The sequence below is a fragment of the Gavia stellata genome, chromosome 25 (genome assembly GCF_030936135.1).
Source record: "Gavia stellata isolate bGavSte3 chromosome 25, bGavSte3.hap2, whole genome shotgun sequence".
Taxonomy (NCBI): Eukaryota; Metazoa; Chordata; class Aves; order Gaviiformes; family Gaviidae; genus Gavia; species Gavia stellata.
The window spans coordinates 5821890-5844793 of NC_082618.1; the positions used below are offsets into that span (position 1 = coordinate 5821890).

Below are 22904 nucleotides of genomic sequence, written 5' to 3' on the forward strand. Positions count from 1 at the left end.
CAGCTACCAACCAATGAGAATCAGCCTAAAAAACCACTTAGAAAGTACAAATGCAGAGCAGATTGAAGATTAATAATAATAATAGGTCCCTGGCTATTTAAATCAGTTCACTCTGGGTACACGTCAACATTATTCAAATGCAGTCACAGCAACATCACGTTACAGCACAGCTGAGACGAATGACAATAAACCTGCTTTTTGGCTGGAATTTCCCAACAAATTTAGACTCTCCGAGAAGCGTCAGTGGGATGAGGATAACTAAATCTCACAGGCTCTTATTAAAAAAAATAAACCCTGCACTTAAAACTACATTATAGATTTAACAAGAACCAACATTTTTAAACCCACCTACAGACAAACCCCCTCTGCAGCCAGAGAGACCAGATCCGACCTCACGGAGAGCTGCAGAGGTAGGAACAGTGACTTGCCAGTTATTCCTTCTGGCAGCTCAAACCTTTAGCTCCGAGCAAATGGTATAAAATACATTAACAAGGAGGAAAGGGGGTGGGTGAAAACCTGAGTGTCTGCCTATCAACCCACACAGAAAAGCTTTGCAGGGGGTGGGGGGACAGGAGGGAAAGCGAGGCAGATCTAGAACACCAAACAGTCAAAGCAATCAGATTATTTTGCTAGCATCCCAGGCTAATTGGAAATTAAACCAAGTGTGTAATGGAGTTAATGAAATACAACATTCTGCTGCTTGAAACAGGAACCTCTGGCTTACCACTCCATTAAAATGAGGAGAAAATGAAGAAAAGGAGGAAAAATTAAGAGGCTCTGAAAAGATGCTGAGGAAAGGCAGCCTTCCCCACATAGCTGGAGGCTCCTGCCCTCAAGAGCGCCAGGCACCACGTGATGTTTTCAAGAACGGAGAGGTGCTGACATTTTCAAAGAGCACGCTGAGCTTGCATGGTACGTTCATGTCATTAAGCACAGACTCCCAGATGGGATATTAGGGGCATCCGCATGGATGCATGTTTCACAGGGCCACTTCTTTTCATGGCCACAGACAATGCTGTGTGCCTGAAAGGTCCCTAACAAGTACCAACACAGACAAGCTCCCTCTCCGGAGTACAGGACCCCTACTTCTGCTCATGTTAATTATATCTTTCATCTACAAGCCCCCCTTTACTTTTCTTCCCTAGAAATGGTCTATGAACTATTAAAATGTCCAAGCAGGTAAGTCAGAGAGCCTACATGAATCTCTCACACCGTTAACGCATGTAACGTGTATAGCTTTAAATTAAAACCCTGGGAGACTAACAACACATCCTCAGTCTATGAATAGTCTTGGAAAGTAACAGCTCACCTGTTCAGCCTTAATTGTGACAGATTTCCAGGGCTCTGGGTAAGTCATTCATCTTCCACTAATTCCGTTGCAGGAGGTTGTACTTTAGCGCCTAAAAGTCTGGAACCACACTGCTGCATACGTGATCAGTTCCTGACCACGTCCTGAAAATTACCTGGGTGGGGAAGACCACCTGCTTGCTTTTTGCAAGTGGTATGAATTTTTCTGGAGGTGGCAATGGAAGGGAAGTCAAAGCGTTATGCTTCCCACGGCGTGCTTGCCCTAACTGGTTTTTGCACTTCCCTGCTCCTACTATGCACTGCAAAAAAATGCCACTTTGTGACAGACTAAAACACCGCTCCTGCTCTCATGTCCCTGCAAAATCAGGATGTGTTAGTTGTAAGACAGGAAACCATACTTCCCCCCAACGGGTGAACCTCTTGGGGTAGGAGGGCAAGAAGCTGTTCAGGGATGGCTCCAACACAAAAGATTTCTCCTTGGTGCTGCTGAGCCCACCAGAGGAGGAAAACAAGCTCTACAAGAAAGCCACCGAGGGTCTGCAACCCCCTATGCTTCTTCCAGAAAGCACCATGGTCTGATCCCAGCCTGGATCAGGCACCTATCACACACCAGGAAGGTTTCTTTTGCAGATTTTTTTGTAAGGCCCTTTTCAATTTTCCTTGCAGAGGTTCTCACTGGCACCACCCAGTGGCAAATAGGGCTGTCTCTGATCCAAACAGATATTTAGAAGGCACCAGCTAAGCATTAACAAAAACCTCATGTAAAAAGGTAAACCTCGCCCTAAAAAGTGGTGTGGGGAGTTACAATACAACAATGCATTTTACCTGAGCAGATGTTAGTGAGCGTCATGGTGTTGGGTTGATGGTTGGACCTGATGATCTTACAGGTCTTTTCCAACCTTAATGATTCTGTGATTTACAAAGCACCATAGCCGCAGCGTTTTCTGACAAATGGTGCTTGTCAATAGCTAGAAGTGTCTGTTCTGATTGAAAATGTAATATCTAGACACATGTCAACAAAATTCCCCAGCACCCTGATTGATATTAGAGATCCTGGAATGATCTATTCGGCAAGGCGAATGCTCTGGAAATTAGACACATACTGGCAGTAGTAATTGGAAGGAGACAGGTCTCTGATGGATGAATTTGTCAATTAAGTTTTATAAATGAGGGGTCTGGGAGGACAGACTCTGCGGATTCATGGAAATTTATACATCATCATACAAAGTCATTGCATCTCTCTGCCAGGGTGCTAGTATTCAAAAGGCAGGGAAAAGCATGGCTTCTACAGAAAGTGCTCAAGACCAGCATCCCTCATCCACAAGCCTACCAAAAAACAAAACAAAAAAATCAGGTCCCACATACAGACTTGAAATTCCCTCAGACCTGTTTAGGCTGACAAGCTGGAGAAAAAACTAGCTACACAGTCAGTCAGACTCCAGCCTTCCTCTGGAGAAGCAGTTGCAGGAGCTCAGCCCAAAGCCTAAACTGGATTTCCACAGGCAGAGCGAGTGGAGTCAGAGCGGCTAACCAGAAGCCATGCCATCGATTACAGACAGGAGCTCTCCCTTCTCCCCCAGTTTAAATCTCTGCAGCCTGACTGCTGCAAAACAGACAAACACACTGGCTTCTGAACACCCCTGGTAATCTCCCACATTGCCCCCCTTCAAGCATCCCACCACATACATTAACATAGCCACCGTTTTATACAGTCTCCTCTGCAATCTCTACCTATTTAATTTCCAGCTTGCTACTGCTAGCTGTCTGCTTACTTTGCAAAAGCTGTTGCTCTCCCTCCTGGGCAGGCTCGTGTAAACAGCAGGAATGCCCTACAGAGAGCCCCAAAGTGAAGCCACCACTCTTCGTCAGCCCCTAAGCAACGGTCTCATTCACTGTAACATATCCAACACCGGGTAAACAAATTCCACTTGCTGATGCCTACAAATGCCATCAGGTGTCTCCCAGAAGGAAATATTATCTCCACCTGCAGCACCAACAGATTAAAAAACCCAAACCACACAGAGGACCAACGCAGACATGGTTGGGGGACTTCAAGATACAGCCTTCATTCTGCCACAGCTAGGCTGAAAAGGAGGAGGAGGTTTTATGGCCAGTGAGGCAGCCAGGGTATCTTGGAGGCAGCCCCCAACATGCTGCAGAGGCACAGCCCACAGCTCCCAGCAATATTCAGCTCCATACTAGGGTGTGAATTTTCAAGTCCTTACAACGTTCATGAGCAGGAATCAAACTCATCCAGCAGCAGTGGTTCACTCCTCGTACTAGATAAAACATCAGCTGTAGAGGGGGAAAAAACACAGCTGTGAGAAGTCCAGGTTTCCCCGTGAGGAACAAGTGCTTTCCTGTGCCTATGAAGAAGGTGATATTCCACGCTCTGTTGTTTAAGAGAAGTCCCACGTCCCAGACTGCCTCCCACAAAGTCCTTTCAGGATTCAGAGGACCACCAACAGTTTCTCAGCAAGGGGCTCTTTTCTCAACTTTATTACACAAAGAAAGAGGGTGAAAATCCCTGCTATGTATGCAGCGGAGGACAGCCCAGGAGGCAAAAGCTGCTTCTGTTTCTAAACAGGCTCATTCCTCAGGACATGGTCTCAGAAAGACATACCACTTGCCAGCCAGTAGGAAAAAGAGCAAAATGAGGACCTTCTTCCTCCATAAGGTCATCCGGGAAGCCCAAATATACACCCTGAAGTTCTGGCTGGCAGAGAAGGAACCTGTATGGCTTGCAGTCACAGCAGGAGAGACAAGAAAGCACTGTGATTTATATTCCATACACTTAGTGTATTTAATAATCAGTTTCTTATGTGATCTCAGTTTACTCCGTATTGATTCACAATAGTGTTTCTCCCAATAAACTGTGATGTGTAGATGGTGTAAAACATGACATATTATTGGACAGCACATAAGTGCTATGTCTATACAGCCCACAAAAAACACAGGAGCAGAACAGCCACACCTCTGAAAGCTTTGATCCAGCATATCACAGTGACAATGCAGAATGAGGAAGAAATGCTACAAGGAGGAATTAAAAAACCCAGCAGCACCTAGAAAAGAACTGGGAGACGGTGACATCAACCAAACTTAATCCATATGGATAATGGTAGATTGAGAAGAAAACTATTCCATGGGTTACTAGTCATCCTAGAAGGTCGAGGACGAAAAATATTTGCAGAGGAAGGTTGTTCCATTCAAGTATTAAAAGACTAGTAAGGCTTAAGATGGATTTCCTCTTATGTTTTTCTGCTAATATTTACATTCCTGAAGAAAACCAAGAAGTGCAGTGATAAAAGCCAGGAGGGAACTAGTTACAAAACAAGGTGTCTAACTATTAACAGCTTTAAACTGCTGCCATCTCGTGGTCTTGCTCTTCATCACCAGGGCTCAGCACTTGCAATGCTCCAACGATAAGCAGTCATTAGGTCCAATTCACAAATGTCAGAACACAACAGCATCAGGAAAAAGAAAAAAGTTTGTCCAAGCCTTCAGAGAGCCTCTGGCCATCAGTAGGTGTATAACAGACCTACCTCTCCCACCCCACTGTTATCTACTGCTGTCGCTGGGTGTGAATGGTGTTCTGCAGTAATCTGCCATACCATGTATGAGGAGCACACAAAAATCCTGGGATGTCATACTGAAACCGTATTTTGTTAGAACAACATGAGGATTATGGGAGGACATGCTTTCTGAGTTGCACTATACCAAAGTTACCAGCAAGAAAGGCCCTTAGGACTGAGTAAGTCCAGCAGCACACTGGCAGCCCAAAGCAGCCAAGCTCTAGCCTTATATTCATCCAGACCTGGTTCTGCTGAGCTTCATGCAAGGAAACGCACAGTAAAAAAGGAGAAAGGTTTGCCTTAAGACAGCTCTGGGAAGAAATGAGGGTTCCCTCTATGGAGAGAAACTCTTCGGCAGGATCCCAAGTGACAAAGGGCAGCCACAAGCATGTCAGGCCCATCTGTAAAATGAGATTAAAGACTCCGTCCACAATCAGACTTCTGCAGTGTAACCACCCAGTAACTGAACCACGCCCTTGTATGCGTTATTGGCCCATTGCCTGCACAAGGTAAGGCATCTCAGATAACTCAGCTGAAATGTAGTAAGCCACCAACCCATCTGGTAACTTGCCATATATGTATCCATATGAATATATATGCAATTAGAAATTTGAATTAATTCATCCAGGAGAAACTGCAAAGCTACCACAGAGATTTTTCAGAAAAAGCTAGTGAACTACCAGACTCGGGTGTCAGTCCTTTAATCACAACTACAGTCAGCTCATCTGGAAGGCTGCAATCCTATACCTTTTCAAAAGATCACTGTATTACTGTATTTGAACGACGGCCAGATCCTGACAGCAAAAAGCCCAGATAAAGGGGGAAAACACCTTGGCTGTGCACCTACAGCACCTCAACAGGACTTCAAAGCAATGTCCTGAACATCCCCAGTCTCTGTTCGCACGATTCTATGATAATAAAATATTAGTCCAAAAATACGGAAAAAAAAACCTACACCCAAAACGTTTCTGACAAAGTCACCTCCAACTTAGTCAGACATTATTATGATGAGGGTGATTTCAGCCGATTGAAACATGCACCCTGATCTCTGCACAATTACAAGGCAATTAGCAAGCCACAGATGAAGTTGTTACTCTACCTAGCACCCAGCTAGAATGCTTAGTGCACGCTCATGTGCTAGAGGCAGCCAATTACAAAACCATAATAAAACCCTTCTTGAAGGCTATTTTTCAACAGGAGCTTTTTAGCTCCTGCTCAGAATCCTCATTTCTCAGAAGAGAGAACAACTGCGGATTTCCTGTCTACAAAATTCTGCTTCATTAAGTGTCTAATGTATATTTCCACAAGTCATCAAAAGAGGAGAAATGTTTATAATATAAATATGAATTAGTTTACACAACAGGTTGCAATGATTGAGATGCACCATTTACAGAGGGATAGGCCATAAGGATAGATCCATCTGTACCATTCTTTTCAGTAATCTTTCTTTTGATAGCCAATACCATTACATACGTTTTACTTAAAAAGAGCTTCTAGACAGGGCTGCATTCCACCTGATCATGGAGAAATACCTTAGTAAATATCAACTTGCACACAAATATAACTTACCTGGCAAACACAACTCCTGGTCATCAGGAACCCCCACTGGAGTTTCACATGGGGGAAGCAGCAATGAGCTGGATGGTTTGACTAGGAAGATGGACCTTAACTAGGGGTGGATAACTCCTCCTCCCTTTTGAGGCAATCACTGTGCCACAAAGGCATGAATTTCAAAGGGGACCAAAGCAATAAACTTAACTAGAAGGAATGTCTGTATCTACTGAAAATCGTAACCAGATTAAATATTGTATTAAGTCAGCAGCTGTAAGAGCCCCAAACCTGATAAAATCTCTCCCCACGCACCCTTAAAAAGCAAGAATATAATGCCCTGTCTACAGTGAACCCTGGGAAACCAGGACACTGAACACCAGCCACGTGATCCTGTCAAAGCCTGCAGATCTGAAAACACACCCCAGGCCTCTCCTCTTCATCCTTATCACTCCTCCAGACTGCATTCTCCTGCTGTGAATCCTCAGCTTTGGGAAGAGCAGGTGAGTACAACATGAGGCAGGTACTGTGATCCTGCACAGCTTCAGTAGCTGTGGAGCTGCAATCAATTGCAGCAGCTGCAAAGGTTTTGCTGTCCCAGCCCATCCTCATTACCACCAAGGAGCTCATTAGTTCTACTGATGTTTTATTAGGAATCCCTATGCTACTTTTGGTGGTTTATTTAGCAAATGGAGCATATACTGCCCTTTGGTATTTCTCCTCTTCTCCATTCCTTCTCTCCATTCATTTAAGTCAGTATTAAGTTAATGTACTTTTTGAAATAGGTATCGGTGCTCTCATAACAGCCAATGGTTCATTTACCAAAACAGTGAGATCCATAGAGATGCAGCACCAAAGGCAAGCAAAATCTTACTGATTTCTCCTGAAGTACCACATCTTTTCAGCCTGAGCTCCTCAACTCATATCCATGTGGTTGTAATCAGCAGAAGAAAATTAAAGAGTTGGAACCAAGGCTAGGAGACAAGTAGGTTATATCCCTGTCCGCAGTACACTCCATCACTGCCTGTGAGCTAGCAAATGCCAGGGGCCAGTATTTAAGTGGAACTAAAGCAGCCCAGTCAAGTACTTTCAGAGGCTGCAAGGCACACCCTCAACATTAAAAAAGCAGGTGTTCCCCTATATGCCTCAAAATTGCCTAGATAGAGAGCATCTTCAAGTAGTCATCAATATTCATGCAGAAACGTGGCATAAAACAATAATCAGGGAGGCATACAAAAAGAACAGCTTGTAAAAGAGCCAGATAGAGGCAATAGGCACCTCTATTTTCCGATAGGCACCACCACTCACAGACTTATGCCTGTGAAAGCCAGACACCTTTAGTTTTATTGTCTTTAGAAAGCCATAAGAAAAGCAATCAGCAGCCTTCACTCTCCTACTGAAGGGGCTGGTACCTTACCACCTGCACTTGACTTATCCAAACCTGCCCAAAGACAGCTCTAACAGGACAGCAATTTGCTTTATGTGGTTTGATTAATGCACGATAGAAAGAGCTGTTAGACCTGCCCTAATAATGTGAAATTATGCCATTAAGCAGAGTCAAATCAGATCTGTGCTCTAGAAGAGGTAAAAACTAGCAGTCACATCCTTAAACTCTGAGTTAAACTGAGCTGCAGAGTTTTCTTTCCTGCTAGGAGCTACAATGATATCTGCGTGCTCACTGGATTCCAGTAGATCACAGGAAAAAAAAATATTGAATGAAAGGATTATCCAGTGGGGCACTTCAATCCACTGTCCACCATCTTTTAGTTACAAAATAATAGTGGAAGATGCCTGGTGTGGAAATGGACCCTTCATCAACCATGATGAAATACTAATTTGGTAGGTAATTTACTCCTGTGAAATTCTTGGTTTTGATCTCCACCTCTGCTCTGACAACTCATTTAACTTTATTAAAAACATAAGCATTGATTTTCTCCACTCATTACAGGCCAGTGGATTTATCTGCATTAGTGAATTAATTATCCAATCTCTTACTCCAAAAAGAGCCAAAGCCTGCAGGAAGGCAACAGCTACAAGCTGTCAACAAGAAATAGTTGATGCTGCTACTTTGGTCTTCTGACTTGTCTGACCAGGAAGGTAAAACTTTTGCTGCAGCACTCAAGACAGGCAAAACAGGCAAAAGCCCAAACAGATCTAAGAATAGAAGATATTTCCTATTTTCTGAGGCAACAAGTGTTCTCTAACCAATGCATCCATCACAGTGCATCAGTTGCAATTAAAAAGCCTTCATGTTTCTGATTATCTGCCCTTTACAAACTCAAGCAATGCGCTGGAAGGACATAAACGTTACCATGGGATTGGAGTCTGCAATCAGGTCACGCAGAGAATCCAGAAATCCTTGGTCCTCCACCATCTGAGCATTGATGTCATGCAGCTTCGCCACACAGACAGCTGCAGTCTTTCGTACATAAGGGTCTTCATCCTTCAGACACTTGCGAAGAGGCTCACACAAATACTCTGTGATCTTGTCCACCCTGATGCATCCCATTGTACGGACGGCCAGAGCACGGATGAGAGGGTTTGGGTCTTCACAGTCCTGCAAGGGGACGGAATATGTGGTAAACAAATCTGCACCACTAGCCACCGATACCTTCCCTGCAGCCAGAATCAGGCTGTTCTTATTTCAAACAAAAAGCATTCCCTCTTATTACATGCTAAAAAAAGGCAATCATTTTAGATCAGGGATAAAAGGTGGAACTTATCGGTTCACAGAAACATTCTACACCATCTCAAGATGTCAGGCTATGACAGCTTGTAAAATAGTAAAATTGTGATCTCTGTGCCCCTCAGTTCTCCCCAGGCAAAGCTTCTTTCAACATGATCTAGCAGCCAAATCCAAAGTACAGCTAAGCCAGAGAGGCAGCTCTCACCACCCAAAAGCTAGCCACAGGCAACTTTCAGACAGAATAAAATACCAGTTGCCAGCCTTACTGGTTTAAAGGAGAAAGAGAATATAATGGGAAAAGTAAACAATTAAACACAATGCAAAAGTCTTCAAGGTCTATTTCTCATAGGCCATCAGTTCTAGACACAAGCATCCCTTAAGTTTGCAACATATGAAGCACTAGGCAAAAGCTACTCTAGAGGCGCTTTTCTGACAAGGAAAAAAAAAACAGGAGAGAATCTAACACTTTATACTTCAAGCCTACGTAATTTTCCGTACATCCAATCCATCTGCATCTCTGAGCAACACTCCGCCAAAATCAGCCTATAAAAGGATGGATGCAGGACGACCTACAAAAGCATAAGGTATATTTACCTTTCACTGTTTAAATTTTCTACAGCTGGAAAAGTGATGCATTCAGGTGTTTTTAACACATACAAGAGAAATGACATCTCTTACCAGTGCATCCAACACTTTGAACTGTGAACTGCATATGAAGTGCTGAGCTAGTGCAGACTAGTGTCAACACTTTCTCTTTACTAACACTTGTCCCTCAACTCGACAAAAGCAACATCAGACATTTGCTTGCATGGAAAAGCATGAAGCTGGAAAATACCATGTTTGTTTCTTAGTCCATTCTAACAGAAATACACTTTAAAGACATGAGAGACAACAATATTCTTTCCAGAGATGAAGGTAGGGACATCTTCTCTGGCCAGAAGAGCAGACCTGCTCTCAGCCTAGGTCTTCTCACCTCTTTCAGCCTCAGGCACCACAACAGAAACTTAAAACACAACCAGATTCCCCAGTGTCTCAGATTTTATAACTTACATAACGTGGGACTGAAATAACATTTCCTAGATAAGGAGAGGCAACTTGACAACAGACTTAAAGGCAATACAGCGATCAGGCTGTTATTTTTCCAGTGAACCATCTTTCAGTTTCACCAGAGATAAAGGTTTTCCACACATAGCACAGCTGAAACATTCAAACAAGAATTAGATATCCATATGACAAAAGATACTACAAAGACTGGAAGATGAACAATATAAAATCTGTTATCCAATACCAGAAGCTGGTCTTTAATGATGATTAATAACTAGCAGCAGCAAGTGAGAGAGAGGACCCAGACCTGTTGGATTCAGCTCCTCTACAAGCACCCCCTGCCCAGAGAATCAAGTACAAAAGCAGAGATAAAACAGCAGCTCACAAAGACTAATGGACAAAGGAGACGTGGTGACAGCCACTGCGTTAAACCATTTTCTGATGAGCCATGGGAGCAAGTTACCTTCACAAAGCTGTTGACGGCCATAATGGCCATATCTGGCTGACTTTTGGCATAGTTCATCAGGTACAGGTAGACCAGCTTCTTCAATTCCAAATTGTCGGTCTGCATGCAGTTCACAACATCAGGGAAGAGTGAGCTGGATAGACAACGGTAAGCAAGAACAGAGAAAAAAGTGGTGAGATTGCATGGCATGCAAAGGGGATAGTAACAATATCAAGGAAGTCAGGAAAACTGAGAGCTCCACTCTAGATACCCTGCTGTGTAATGAGAAGTCAACTTCCCTCCCAAAACAGCTTGCAATGGCTTTTATAATAGCTTAATAATTTAAATTCTTCCAGGGCTTTAACATCAGTCAGTTCTAGAACAGGTGAAAATTGATGTTCTAAAAGTGTTTTAATTGGGGAGTTCACCAAATAAGAAAACTCTACCATGCCAGGCCTGGAAATGAACCCACAAGAAAAAAAAGGTTGTTTAAAAATGTTTTGGTAATGCAGGACACTTACAAAGAACCTGCCAAATTTCAGACTAGAGTGATTAGGAGCTTAAACGCTGGCAAGCTGAATTTCACTCAACTGTCAAGCAGCAATCTGTAAACAGCGCTGCAGAAGAACACAGGAAGTTACACAAGGATATCTGCAGCTCTCAGCTATGCTGTAGAGATCTAAAGGTAAAGGGCAAGTGCTGTTGGCAAAAAAGATTATTTTTTCTTCCTTCCAGTTTATCTGTTCCTTCATTCTACAATGAAGTCATGATGCTAAATTTGCAACCTTGTATTAATTTCCGTGGCAACAGACCACACTGCCATGAATCCAGGACTACTGCGACTTTATGGTAGACTCCAGTAACAGGAGAAGCTGGAAGGGAGGAAGCATTCACTCAAGCAAGTCCTTCTCCTTGCCCCAAAGACAGAAAGAAGTATTGGGGACAGTGTTGCAGAAGGTAAATGCCTGTGTCCTTTAGTCGCTATGAGGCAAAGGTTCAATTTAAAAATCACTCATTTTAAAATGTAGCTTAAATTTATGCTATGACAAGTAAGGCTAAGAAAAACACTTGGAATTACCTTTCCAACACTAAAACCCAGGCTAGCAAGCAGTGAGAAAACATCATCTGAAGTGACATATAAAATGGTTGAATTCTGGATGGGTTTTTAAATAAAAAGGGCTAATAGGCACCTAGCTAAACCGGCACTGAAAACGGTTGTTTCTTTTGCTTTCAGTAACAGGAAGGAGCTTGAGAAACCTGTGACTCAGGCATAGCATTGGCAAGGACACAGCCAGCCTCACTACCCAGCTGAGATGACAAACTCAGAGCTGTTCCAGGGAGATGTGTGCCATTACACACAACAGTGTCCCAGGAGAACCAGAGCTCCTACAGGTGCAAGAAAAGTTGCTTTTACCTGACATCCTTCCCCACGGTCATGGCTGCAATAACCTTCTTTACAGCTTCTTTCCTCTTCTCTTTCTTTTCATTATTGAGTTCAGCCTTCAGTTCAAAAATCTCTCCTGGCAGAAGACAAAACAGATTGAGCCTCTTGGGAGAAGAAAAGGGTCTTGCTTTAGGGATAATTCAAGAGTGACTGTTTACTTTTCCAGCCCACTGTTCCCATAAAACTGGTACAGCAGGATGTGGAAGCTGTCAGACCTTGTTGAGAACATGGTTCACTGAGAAGCAAAGCTGTGACACTCAGAGAATGATATGGGCTATACCTTGCTAAGGAAAAAGCAGTTAACAAGAATCATGCTGCATGTTGCAGCTCTCCCACTTCTAGAACATTGAACCACATCACTGTAGCGTCTGTTTCTCAGAGGCAACTATTATATAACCAGGACAAAAAGATATTTGGAGATGCCAGATTAGTTTTTTTTCCTTGCAGGCACTATCTTAGCTAGGAATTTTGCCCAGACTTTTTAACTTTTGCTCATCATCGCCTGCTTCCTGCAAACACAATGAGAAAACAGCAGACTGCACTGTAGCCCAAACGCTGTGATACACAGTGGCAGAAACAGGAAAGCACAAATTTAGTCCAGTGGAATAAATTCCTTCCAAGCTAGAAAGACAGAGCTACTACTAAAAAAAGCAGCGAGTAACACAGCTTGCCTAGATTCTGAGGTCACCAAAGCAGCCTTTTCCATGACTCTAATTCTTCCAGATATTACTGCATGGGAAGTCAGTTCAGGCCGGACCACAAAAGCTGCAAAGCAAGTTTGCAAAATAAAGCAACACGTGCAAAAGACAGCTTATCAAGTCTGTTCCAGACAGAGCACGTGATGTGCAAAGGATAACGCTTCCGACTGACAGACAGCTTCGCCAGGAAGGACAACGAGCAGTATTCACACTGGAAGCCACAGACTGAGAACACATTACAAATATCAAAATATCTCCGGAATAATACAGTCTAGCCCCTAACCTTCGATTCCTACACACCAATGTCACTTTGTCAGATCAGCAGCACTAATTACTGAACAGCCTGGCACACAAAGACTAACAGGTACTTCAAAAAAGAAGAGAAGTTACTGTTCTGAAGCAAGCAGTGCAGTGACCACTTCTAATACCTCCTGCCTGAGAAAGAGATGCTCGCATTACTCACACTGAGATGGTGCCCGGAGCACAGCTGAGCCAGCAGCATCGTGCTCACTAGAGCTCGGGCAGTGCAGGCTGGCCTCTTGCAGCCATCCCAGAAAAATCTGCCTGATACTCTCAGACTTAACTTACAGATAGAGTTGTTCCTTAGAAAGATGTGAACTGCATTTGCTTAGTTTATGAGCTCATTCTGAGGCTTAATGAGACATAAATAGATCAACACTTCAGTTTTTTCACTGGCAAGCATTCATCAGAAACATTCAGCCATTCTGAAAAGGAGAGGTTAATGCAAACCATTTTCTGCATCTACTGGAGAAAAATGAGCAACATCAGGCTTAAATTGCAGCCAGCAAGAGTTGGGATAAACACTATTTTAAGAACAGGTTAGAAAAAAAATCTTCCTGGGACAGTTTCAGCAGAACAAGTCCTCCACTGAAACAGGTGAACGGGTAAAATATCCCCAAAGATCCTTTCCCGTTTTCCCATTCTTAATGGCAGCAGTTTGTCCTGAGGTGAGGTGACCACCACACCCACAGTAAAGCCAAGGGAAAGTCAAATGGAGCACTACAGCTTTGGAGGAAACAGCAATAGGAAATCCCATTATCTTTGCAACAGTTTGATGTACAGAGATACACTTATACTTTAAATATTAAATGTCTCTCAACTTAATCCTGTGATGCCCAATGGTACAACCATCTTCAGTCTTGAACTTGTTAGCCCATAACTAAAACTTTGTCTCTGGGATTTGAGTGCAGATCTAGTCAATGTTTTGTTCTCTGATCCTTGAAAAAGCTGCAATTTGGGTCATTTTGTGCATCACAAAACCATATAATACACCAGTTTTGTCTTTTGTCACCTTGTGACCTACTTTAGAAGTTTCTCCCTGGATGATTAAGACAAGAAACAGGGACAGAGCTAACAGAAAAGCACAAGTTCTTCTGCATGAAGTTAAAGCTGCGTAAAAATAGCCACCCACCACCTCCAATCCACTGCACCAGCTTAACACTAACCTTTTTTATTGGTTGTGAAGTATTTAGAGTCCGTCATGGTTCCAGTTCCTTAAAACACCTGAGAATAATAATAAAAAAAGAACGAGCAGTCAAACAGCATTCAGAGCTGACAACACCCAGCTTGCAAGGCAGAAACTCAGAGAAAGGACGGTTGGTGAGTGCATAACGTAAGGGAAGAAGCAAATGCTTTACATCCACAGGCACAAGTTTCACAATCTTCATTCTGCACCTACTGCTGATATTACTGGGCAAACCCAAGGATTTAAAGGGCTCAGATGAACAATGGTAGTGAAAACACAACAGCCTGAGGCAGACAGGCTGGGAAAGCAGTGGTGCTCAGCCCAGCTTTTTAAACTCGCAATCTCGGAAGGGAAAAGGCTGTTTTTAACTCCTTATAATCAGCAGATCTTGACATGTGCTGCAGCTGTCTTTCCCCTGGGTACACAATTTCGTTTTCCAAAAAAAGCACTGCACATTTAATATCTCAACTGGAAGCGAGAAGTCCATGTTTCAGACAAAGGAAACTGTCAACTCCCCCTAACGATACTTTGCTGTGTTGCATCTTGATGGAAAGAACAATTAACCATACTTGCAATACCCACCCTCAGGCCCTTTCATTTCTTCCCCTTCTTTTGTTCCTGGGAGACGCAAAGCAGTTTGGTTTTTTTTAAAAGAAAAGCCATTACTCTTCAGTTGTCTCAAGCTTGATATCAAAACCTTTCTCTGCCAAGATTTGACATCCCACCTCTGACACACACACAAGCTTATTATTTCAGTGCTACACTGCATTTTTATGGACAGGACCGAAAAATGCTGCTGGGCCAGCAAGTGCCTGGCAGAGCCAAGAGAATGGTCTCACCAGCACTTTCTTGCTCCGTGGAACCAAATTATTAATAACTTGGAATATAGGGATTGCCCAAACATATGTGGATATCCATCATTTTTTCTTACAATTGACAGCTCTGTGACAAATGTGACTCAAACAGTTTTCAAGTACTGGCTGAAAAACAAGCATGGGAGTGGGCAGTTTTACTGTTTTTGAAAAAACAGTCTGCATCAGCGCTAAGAACCTGTGACCCTAAAACCGTCCCAAAAAAGGGGTTTCCTACCTCTTTCCTCCTTCTTCTATTTTTTTGCCTAATTCCCTTCCTCTTGTACATACTTCCACGACCTTAAATGCTACCAGCAAAGCAGCAAGTCACCTGTTCCCTAAATGCTGCCTGTCTTGCCTCTAAACCTCGCAGGTCTTGCTGGCTCAGCAAAAGGACACGCGTAGCTTTGAACTCCAAGACACACCCAGCAGTGCAACCAGCTTGCTGTTTCTTAGTACCTTCCTCTTCACGTAACTAACACCACTACCACTCTTTTTTCCCCTATCCACCTTGATCAATTTAATACCTCAGCTGTTAAATTCCCATCAGGAGCAGCTGAGGTGTAATGCCACAAATTCTACCACCTTCAAGGTGCTCTACAGCATGGCAATGCAGAGAGGTTGTAATCTTGTCCAACTGCCAAGCAACCTGATGAGAAACAGCCTGTTGCTTAGCCCAGTTCCCCAGAGCTCCTGCCTGCCCTGTACCTGCTTGGTTACCGCCTCATCCCAATTAGGCAATATTACTGGGCTTGGTTTGATTTCTCTCCCTTTCTGCTCCTGCCAAGCTGGAGAGCAAACTATGCCTGGGGACAGCTCTGGAAGTGCATTCCTCCTGCAGGAGAGGTTTGCCCTCCTTCCAAAACAGAGGCTGGGTTGGTAAAGCCAGACGAGCCACAAAACTGCAATCTTTCCAGCAAAAAAGTCACAGCATCATAAAAGAAAGAGCTGTTGTGGGTCTTGTTTTGTACTTGAAAACACAGCCCATGTTCAGCTGCAATGTTATTGCTGACACAGTCCTTCGGATTTGAGCCCAGCTTAAAAGATGACTTAAATGTTTTCCTCTATGAGAGTATTTGGCATGGTGCCATGCAAAAGGCATTGAACACAGCCTTGCTGTTCTTTGTTTGCATTATATGTGGATTTGTCAACCTGGGTCATACCTCCCAGCTGAGCTAGTCCAGTATTGTTTTAACAGTGGCCAGAACTGCAGATTATAGAGAAAATCCAGGAGAAAAGAAACCCACCATACACATCATCCCAGTTGCATAAAGCTACACAGAGGAAGAAACCTTGCTGAATTTCAGAGATGATCTTTAAACCCAAAAGCAGGACAAAAAGCTGTTTTTCTAACTTCAGGTCACATACTTGAAACATGAAGAATCCTCAAAACACTCAGACTCAGATAAGGCTAAGCACAGCACATGTATTTGCAACCTGTTTTGATAGATATAAACAGGATCTGACTTAGGTCAAAAAGCAAACTACCATATTCCAAGTGCAAGACAGGAGAAAGCTCTTTTTCTCATGAGCACACAGATTTTTGCTTCATGTATGTCAGAGCTTGCTTTGCACATTGTTCAGAGACAGCTTGCCAGCAGTACCGAGTATTATCTCATCCACTAAGCAAACTCAGTGTGGTTCACAGCAAATCCCAGATGAAGGCCAAAAACAAAATAGCCCAGATATACAAATAGCAATGTTTTAAATAACTCAAGAAAATGCCAGCTTATTGTACACAAATCTAAATTGAAGAGAGCCAAGATAAATTACAACAACATGATGAACATCCTTGTATTTTTAGGAGAAAATCTACATCAGATTGCCCCCTCTTTACTACTGTTCTGTGTCGAGCACTTGCTAAGGTGAAGACAGGTAAGAGGTGTTCAAGCTGACAGCAAAAGGCTCCTGTTCCAGCCCCAGCAAACAAGAGACAAAATAGAGGAATTTCTCCAGAAGCTCTGGTAATGCTTAATGCTATAAGCATTGGCTTGACATTTAAATGTAGACGGAAGCAAAAATATGATTAAATGAAAAGACTAAGGAGCCATCAGAACCAGAAAGATAAGCCTCCTCAGCCCAAAACCACACAGAAAACTGGATCCTGTGTCTGACCAACACCTGCTTTGCTCCACGCATGACTCCAACAACAGTCTGACCAGCTCCCCACCACTGATTTCACATAGGTGCAAGCAGGAAGGTGGCAGGTTTAAGGCCTCAGTATTCATCCAAGCTCCCTATTGAAACAATCTAGTGTCGAACCCCTAAATCTCTAAAGTGATCCCCGGTTTAACCGGGCTTATGCTCCAGCTGGTGCCACCAATTCTTATCTGCCCCCATTTCACCTGCAAAGCCTCTCGAGTAGCCTCACGATAGCCCAAGCATGGCTCAGGGCCGCCGGAGCATCAGGAAACTGAACAGGGCAGCCGAACACGGACGGCAAAGGGAAAACAGTGCCTCAGCTTCAGAAACCCGCAGCCCTAACAGCATGTGCTAGGGGCAGGCAATTTGTTTCCATCTTGGGGAGCAGAGCCCCCTTTGGTGCTCCCGACCCCACTCTCAAACGCTCTGTGGTTCCTATCAGCTCCTTGCTCCTCAGCCCCCCCACCCCACATGCCTCCAGCCCCAGCAGGACTCGCAGCCCCTCCACCACCCACAGCACCCACTCACTCCCCTCCCAGGCATCCCCGCGCCCCCAAAACCCCCGCCCAACCACCTTCCCCCCACCGCAGCATCCCCCAGCCCTCTCCCAGTATCCCCCAGTTGCAGGAGCATCCCCCTCCAGTCCCAGCTCCCCTCTCCAGCATTCCCCGCTCCAGCCCCCCCCCCCAGTGCCTGCCCAGTCCCCCTCAGCACCGCAGCCCTCATCCCTGCCCAGTCCCACCAGTATCCCAGTAGCTCGCTTTGCTCATTCCCATCCCACTTCCCTTCCCCAGTCCCGCCAAGCCCCAGCCCAGCCCTCAGCACCCCCACCTCCAGCACCCGCCCTCCCACCGCACCCCCACCAGTGCCTCCTCCCAGGGCCCAGCGCTCACTCCCACCCCCGCCCAGTGCCCCCACGGCCCAGTCCCCACTGCCAGCACCCACCCCGCACCCTCGCCCCTCCAGTGCCCCTCCCAGTATCTCTGCACCCACCTGCCCACCCCTCCCAGTGACTCTCCATCCCCCCCCAGTACCTCACCAGTGACCCTCTCCACCCTATCCCAGTACCCCTCCCCGTGCCCAGCCAGCGGCCCTCCCCAGCCTCTTCCAGCCCCCCCTCCAGTCCCTCAGCAGTGCCCTCACCTCCTCCCAGTGCCCCCCAGCCCCTCCCAGTTCCCCACCAGTGACCCTCCCCACCTTATCCCAGTCTCCCCTCCCAGTACCCCATCAGTGCCGCCCCCCCCTCCCCCAGTGACCCCCCCCCATGCCCCGCAGCGGCTCCCCCGGCCCCACTCACGGCGGCGGGATGGACACACCGCTGTGGGGGCGGCGGCGGAACCGGAAGCGGCGCGGAGGGAGCGGGAGGACTCGCGAGGAGCGAGAGTAAACCCTCCCCCGCCCAGAGCGGCCGCGCCCCTGCCACCATAGAGGGGCGCGGGAGGAGACAGAGCGCCGCCCTTCCGGGGGGCGGCGCTCCGCTGCACTCGGCGGTTGCCCTCCGGGGCGGGGCCGGGTGGGGGCTCCCCCTGGCGACGGGGCGGGGTGCAGGCGGTGCCATGGCGGAGCTCGGCGCTCACCTCACGGCCGCCTCGGCCGGTGACGACCGGCCCTCCATCTTCGAGGCGGTGGCCCAGGACAGCCTGATGGCCGCCGTGAAACCCGCCCTGCAGCACCTGGTCAAGGTAAGGGTGAGGCAGGCCGCGGCCTGGGGCGAGGGGAGGAGAGGAGGGGAGGGGAGAGGAGGGGCCGGCGGCGTCCTCCCTGCAGGCCTGGGCGCACAGGGCACTGAGGTGAGCAGTGTCTTGAGGGTGAATAGTCTGTGGGGAAACTGCTGCAGAGGGGGACCCTGGAGAGGCTGCACAGCTCCGTGCTGAGCCGTTCCTGACCAGGGTTTACCCTGGCCACGCTCACAAGCTAGCCTAACAGCTTTGACCCACCCAGCTCGCTTTATGAACTGGAGGCATAATTTATAGCTACTGTAATTTAGCACATTACTCGGCTTCCAGTTCCTTCCGTTTTGTGTCCCTTTCAATAGGTGCTTGCTGAGTCTAATCCTGGCCGATATGGCTTCCTCTGGCACTGGTTTGATGAGATCTACGTCCTTCTGGATTTGCTGCTCCAGCAGCACTACCTGGCCAGGTGCAGTGCCTCCTTTTCTGAAAACTTCTATAGCTTAAAGAGGATACCCATAGGAGATTGCAGACAGCAACCTCTGGCCACTGCTGGCCTGCCAAAGAGGCAGCACTGGAAGTCTCTCCTCTTGTTGGTCCTTGTTCCTTACCTAAAAGGAAAGCTAGAGAAACTGGTGTCCAGCCTGAGGGAAGAGGATGAGTACTCCATCCACCCTCCATCGTCATCCTGGAAGCGCTTTTACAGAGCCTTTCTAGCTGCCTACCCCTTTGTAAACATGACCTGGGAGGGCTGGTTTCTTATCCAGCAACTGTGCTATATCCTCGGGAAAGCTCAGCATCATTCACCCATGCTGCGGCTGGCTGGCGTTCGCCTGGTCAGACTGACTGCAGAGGATATCCAGGCCCTGGAGAAGAAATTGGCTGGAGCCACCTCAAGCCAAACACACAGGTATGTCAGAACGTGGCTTAGCTGCTGCTTACTGTGGGTGCGTCCATTTGGAGGTGATGCTGAAAGTAAAACTGTCTTGTTCTCCAGAAATTCTTCAAGATGAAGTCTGCCTCTGCAAAATGTGCTCCAAAAGGGTATATTGTTAGTGTAAATAAGGAAACAAGTAGCAGGGATTAGCTTCACAAAATCTTGTGGTAATAAAATTACAATGTTGGGGGGGGGTTGGCACTCCAGCCTTTATATTGTTCAGTCTTCACCTGCGCTTTTCCAACAAGGGAAGTAGACAACAACAATATTGCTAAAAGGACTGAAACTTAGCTCTTTGATTTTTCTGAGCAGCAGCTAGTCATGACCACGCTTAATGTCCTGTAAAATGATGATCCATGAGTGAAACACTGTGTGGTCCCGGTCCCCTCAATCCAAACTCTTCTGATTTAGACTTCTGAACAAAACAGGACTTGAAGCTTTCTTAAAATACAAAGAATCTGAGAGAAACATCCTAGCAGATGCCTCATTACAGACATGGGATACGTTGACCAACTTCCTTAGCATTGAGAAGTTGTATAAAGCAGCGACTTACTCCCCAAGTCCTTTTTGCCTTGGTTTGCAGATGGGCAAATGTGCAGTAGTAGTGATTTCTCCACATCTTCTCTCTTTTACAGCATTAAAACACAAGTGCAGTCGGCAGTGAGGAAAACTTTGGGTGGCTTTGCCTTCTCCCTGTCCACCGGGCTGTCTGTCAGTGTGTTCTTCCTCCAGTTCCTGGACTGGTGGTACTCCTCAGAAAACCAAGAGACGATCAAATCTCTGACAGCCCTCCCAACTCCTCCACCTCCCGTGCACCTCGACCAGGGGACCGGCTCAGCTTTCTTACCCAAACTGAAGACCGTGTGCCCTCTGTGCCGCAAAATTCGCGTCAACGCCACGGCCCTGTCCACCTCCGGCTTTGTGTTTTGCTACCGCTGTGCGTACAATTACGTGAAGACTCACCAGCGTTGCCCAATCACAGGCTACGCCACAGAGCTGCAGCACCTTGTCAAACTGTACTCTCCCGAGAGCTGAAAGGCCTGCCCTGTGCTTCCAGAGAGATACATCTCTGAGGCTAGCAGCTGGGTAGCTGTGAGCCTAAATTCACCCCTTCTTATATCCCGTAGAAGACTCTCGACCACTGCAGCTCGTCAGTGAGCTCTAAAGCTCCTTTGAACTTGGTGGCGCATCAGAGTTTTGCTGCCTTTGTGAATTCTGGTAAGGCTCTCCCCTTTGTTTATTAGCTGCTCAAACCATCCTGTGACAGTTTCAGAGAGATCAGACAGCCACAATCTGTCCGCTGGCACAGAAACAACCAACCGAAAGGGAACAAACATTGATTTGGATAAGAAGAATACAGATATGAGGACCAAAGAGCATCCCTAGTAAAAGTCCTGCTCGAGGGCATGAGCCAGCAAATTGAAGAGGTGGGGAAAATTCTCTAGGGGAGTTATTCCTCCCTTGGCAGCTTCCCAGGCGCTTGTGCTGCCCAGGGCAAGCTCCGGCAGCAGTGCTTGTCCAAGAGGTAGAGGCAGGCTTAAACCTCTGCTCGGGTCATGCTGTTCTTAAGAGTCTCCTTGCATTTTCAGGCTACTCACCTTTGAATTGAGAAGATCACACCCCTCATTCCCATCAACAGTTCCAAATTAAGATTTTTGACTCTTTAAAGGAACAAGGGGTGATGCGTACAAACAAGGATACAAGGGGGAGATATTTACTGCAAGAGGGAGAAAAATGACAAACCAGATTAAAGCAGCAACTGTGCCAATTGATGAGAATGTTTTTTTGTTAAGTAAGTCTTTGAATCTGTTATTGTCTGCTTTTATAAAGCAAAATTCTTTCTTGATTGAGAACTTATTTCTTTTCTGAGAATTGGAAAAACAGAGCTTGCTCTATTGCTATTTACATAAGGGAGACTAGACTAAAGCTGCTTTCATCTTTGCAGATGATGATAATGGATATAAGATCAGTATTTTGTAGACTGGGAATCTTTAATGTTTAATTTAAGTATGACATTGCAATTATTCCAGTCCCAACCATGTAGCACATTCGTATCGTAACAAAGCATCCTTTTACTGAACAGAAGAGAAAAGAAAATTTGTGTGACATTATGGCTGGTTCGTGCTTGACACCTGATTTTTCAGGATGGAAGGTTTTTTCCTGACTTGGCTCTAGAGAGCAGCAGTTAGCTACTCCAGACATCATGGTGACTTTGCTTATAGAATGAAGAGCAAAGTTGGCTGCACGAAGTACATGGTCTTTCCAGATTAAGAGATATGTTCTAACATTTAATCCACTGAACCACTCATCTCATTTCCCCCCCACTTTAGCTCTGCTTCAGAAGATAAAAATCTCTAATATCCTCCCTCACCTGTAAGCAGGATAGCAACATTATTGAATAACATGGAAAAAATGCAGTAATTTGCATCCTCCCAAAGATGCTCTGGAAAACACCTTCTGTAACAAATGAGATTTGTCCCCAACGCTTGTCTTATTACCGCTGTACAACTTCCAGACTCTTCTACCTGTGCCACTATGGAATAATAATAAAAACTGTCTCATTTCTCCTTTTTCTAGTAGTTACGGGATTCATAAAGGCACCTGTCTTCCTTTAGAAAGGTAGTAAGAGCACACACATCTTACTGAAAGAGAAATCACATCAAGGTGTGAGATTTTCTGAGACTGCAAATCACTTTTTAACACAGCTGCCTTTGGGCTGGGTATTAATTCACATCACTTGCTCCATCAGTTTTGCTTCATACACAGAGATCATTGTCTTTTGTGAAAAAACAGCATCCAAGATGCTCCACGGCTGCTGCACAGTCTTAAAATAACCTGTCTGATGAGACAGACATGGGCCTGATTGTCCCCTCAGCTCTAGTGCAACTGCTTATTTCAATAAGGGCTGAAGGATTTGACTGACGATTCAGCTTCCTAAAGATAGGTTTATTTTTCGTTTATCCTTTCTGTATTTTCCATATTATCTGTCTGCTGCTCAGTGAGAAGCTGGGCAGACCTGGAACAGAAGACTGACCGACGCTGACTCACCCGCCAGCGCTGCAGAGTTCTTGGG

The 22904-nt window shown here is 45.6% G+C and overlaps 2 protein-coding genes across 7 annotated transcripts in view; one reads left to right on the forward strand and one right to left on the reverse strand.

The window, feature by feature from the left end:
- AP2B1 (adaptor related protein complex 2 subunit beta 1) overlaps positions 1-18600 on the reverse strand; it is an 80163-nt gene extending 61563 nt beyond the window's left edge. For all 5 annotated transcript variants that reach the window (XR_009484460.1, XM_059829083.1, XM_059829082.1 and 2 more), the window contains exons 1-5: positions 18522-18600; positions 14212-14269; positions 12018-12123; positions 10622-10757; positions 8740-8985 (exon numbers count right to left, since the gene is read on the reverse strand). Coding sequence is in view for 4 of the 5 variants with exons in the window: in XM_059829083.1 (XP_059685066.1) it covers positions 8740-8985; positions 10622-10757; positions 12018-12123; positions 14212-14248 (525 nt within the window). In the remaining variant the exon portion in view is untranslated. The remainder of the gene's footprint in view (positions 1-8739; positions 8986-10621; positions 10758-12017; positions 12124-14211; positions 14270-18521) is intronic.
- A 180-nt stretch (positions 18601-18780) lies between these two features.
- Positions 18781-22340, forward strand: PEX12 (peroxisomal biogenesis factor 12). 2 transcript variants are annotated; one of them, XM_059829358.1, is made up of 3 exons: positions 18781-18906; positions 19260-19816; positions 20467-22340. In XM_059829358.1, exons 1-3 carry the CDS (start codon positions 18781-18783, stop codon positions 20864-20866), a joined length of 1083 nt encoding a protein of 360 aa, XP_059685341.1. In that variant the 3' UTR covers positions 20867-22340. The 2 variants fall into 2 exon arrangements, with proteins under 2 accessions (XP_059685341.1, XP_059685340.1); XM_059829357.1 differs by having other exon boundaries at positions 19260-19804.
- Positions 22341-22904: the final 564 nt, after the last annotated feature.

Excerpts from the sequence above, each read along its gene's own strand:
- PEX12 (XM_059829358.1), top strand. The coding sequence starts at position 18,781 with ATGGCGGAGCTCGGCGCTCACCTCACGGCCGCCTCGGCCGGTGACGAC. Across the intron at positions 18,907-19,259 it reads CCCTGCAGCACCTGGTCAAG|GTGCTTGCTGAGTCTAATCC; the intron begins GTAAGGGTGAGG and ends CCCTTTCAATAG. Across the intron at positions 19,817-20,466 it reads ACACACAGGTATGTCAGAAC|CATTAAAACACAAGTGCAGT; the intron begins GTGGCTTAGCTG and ends TCTCTTTTACAG.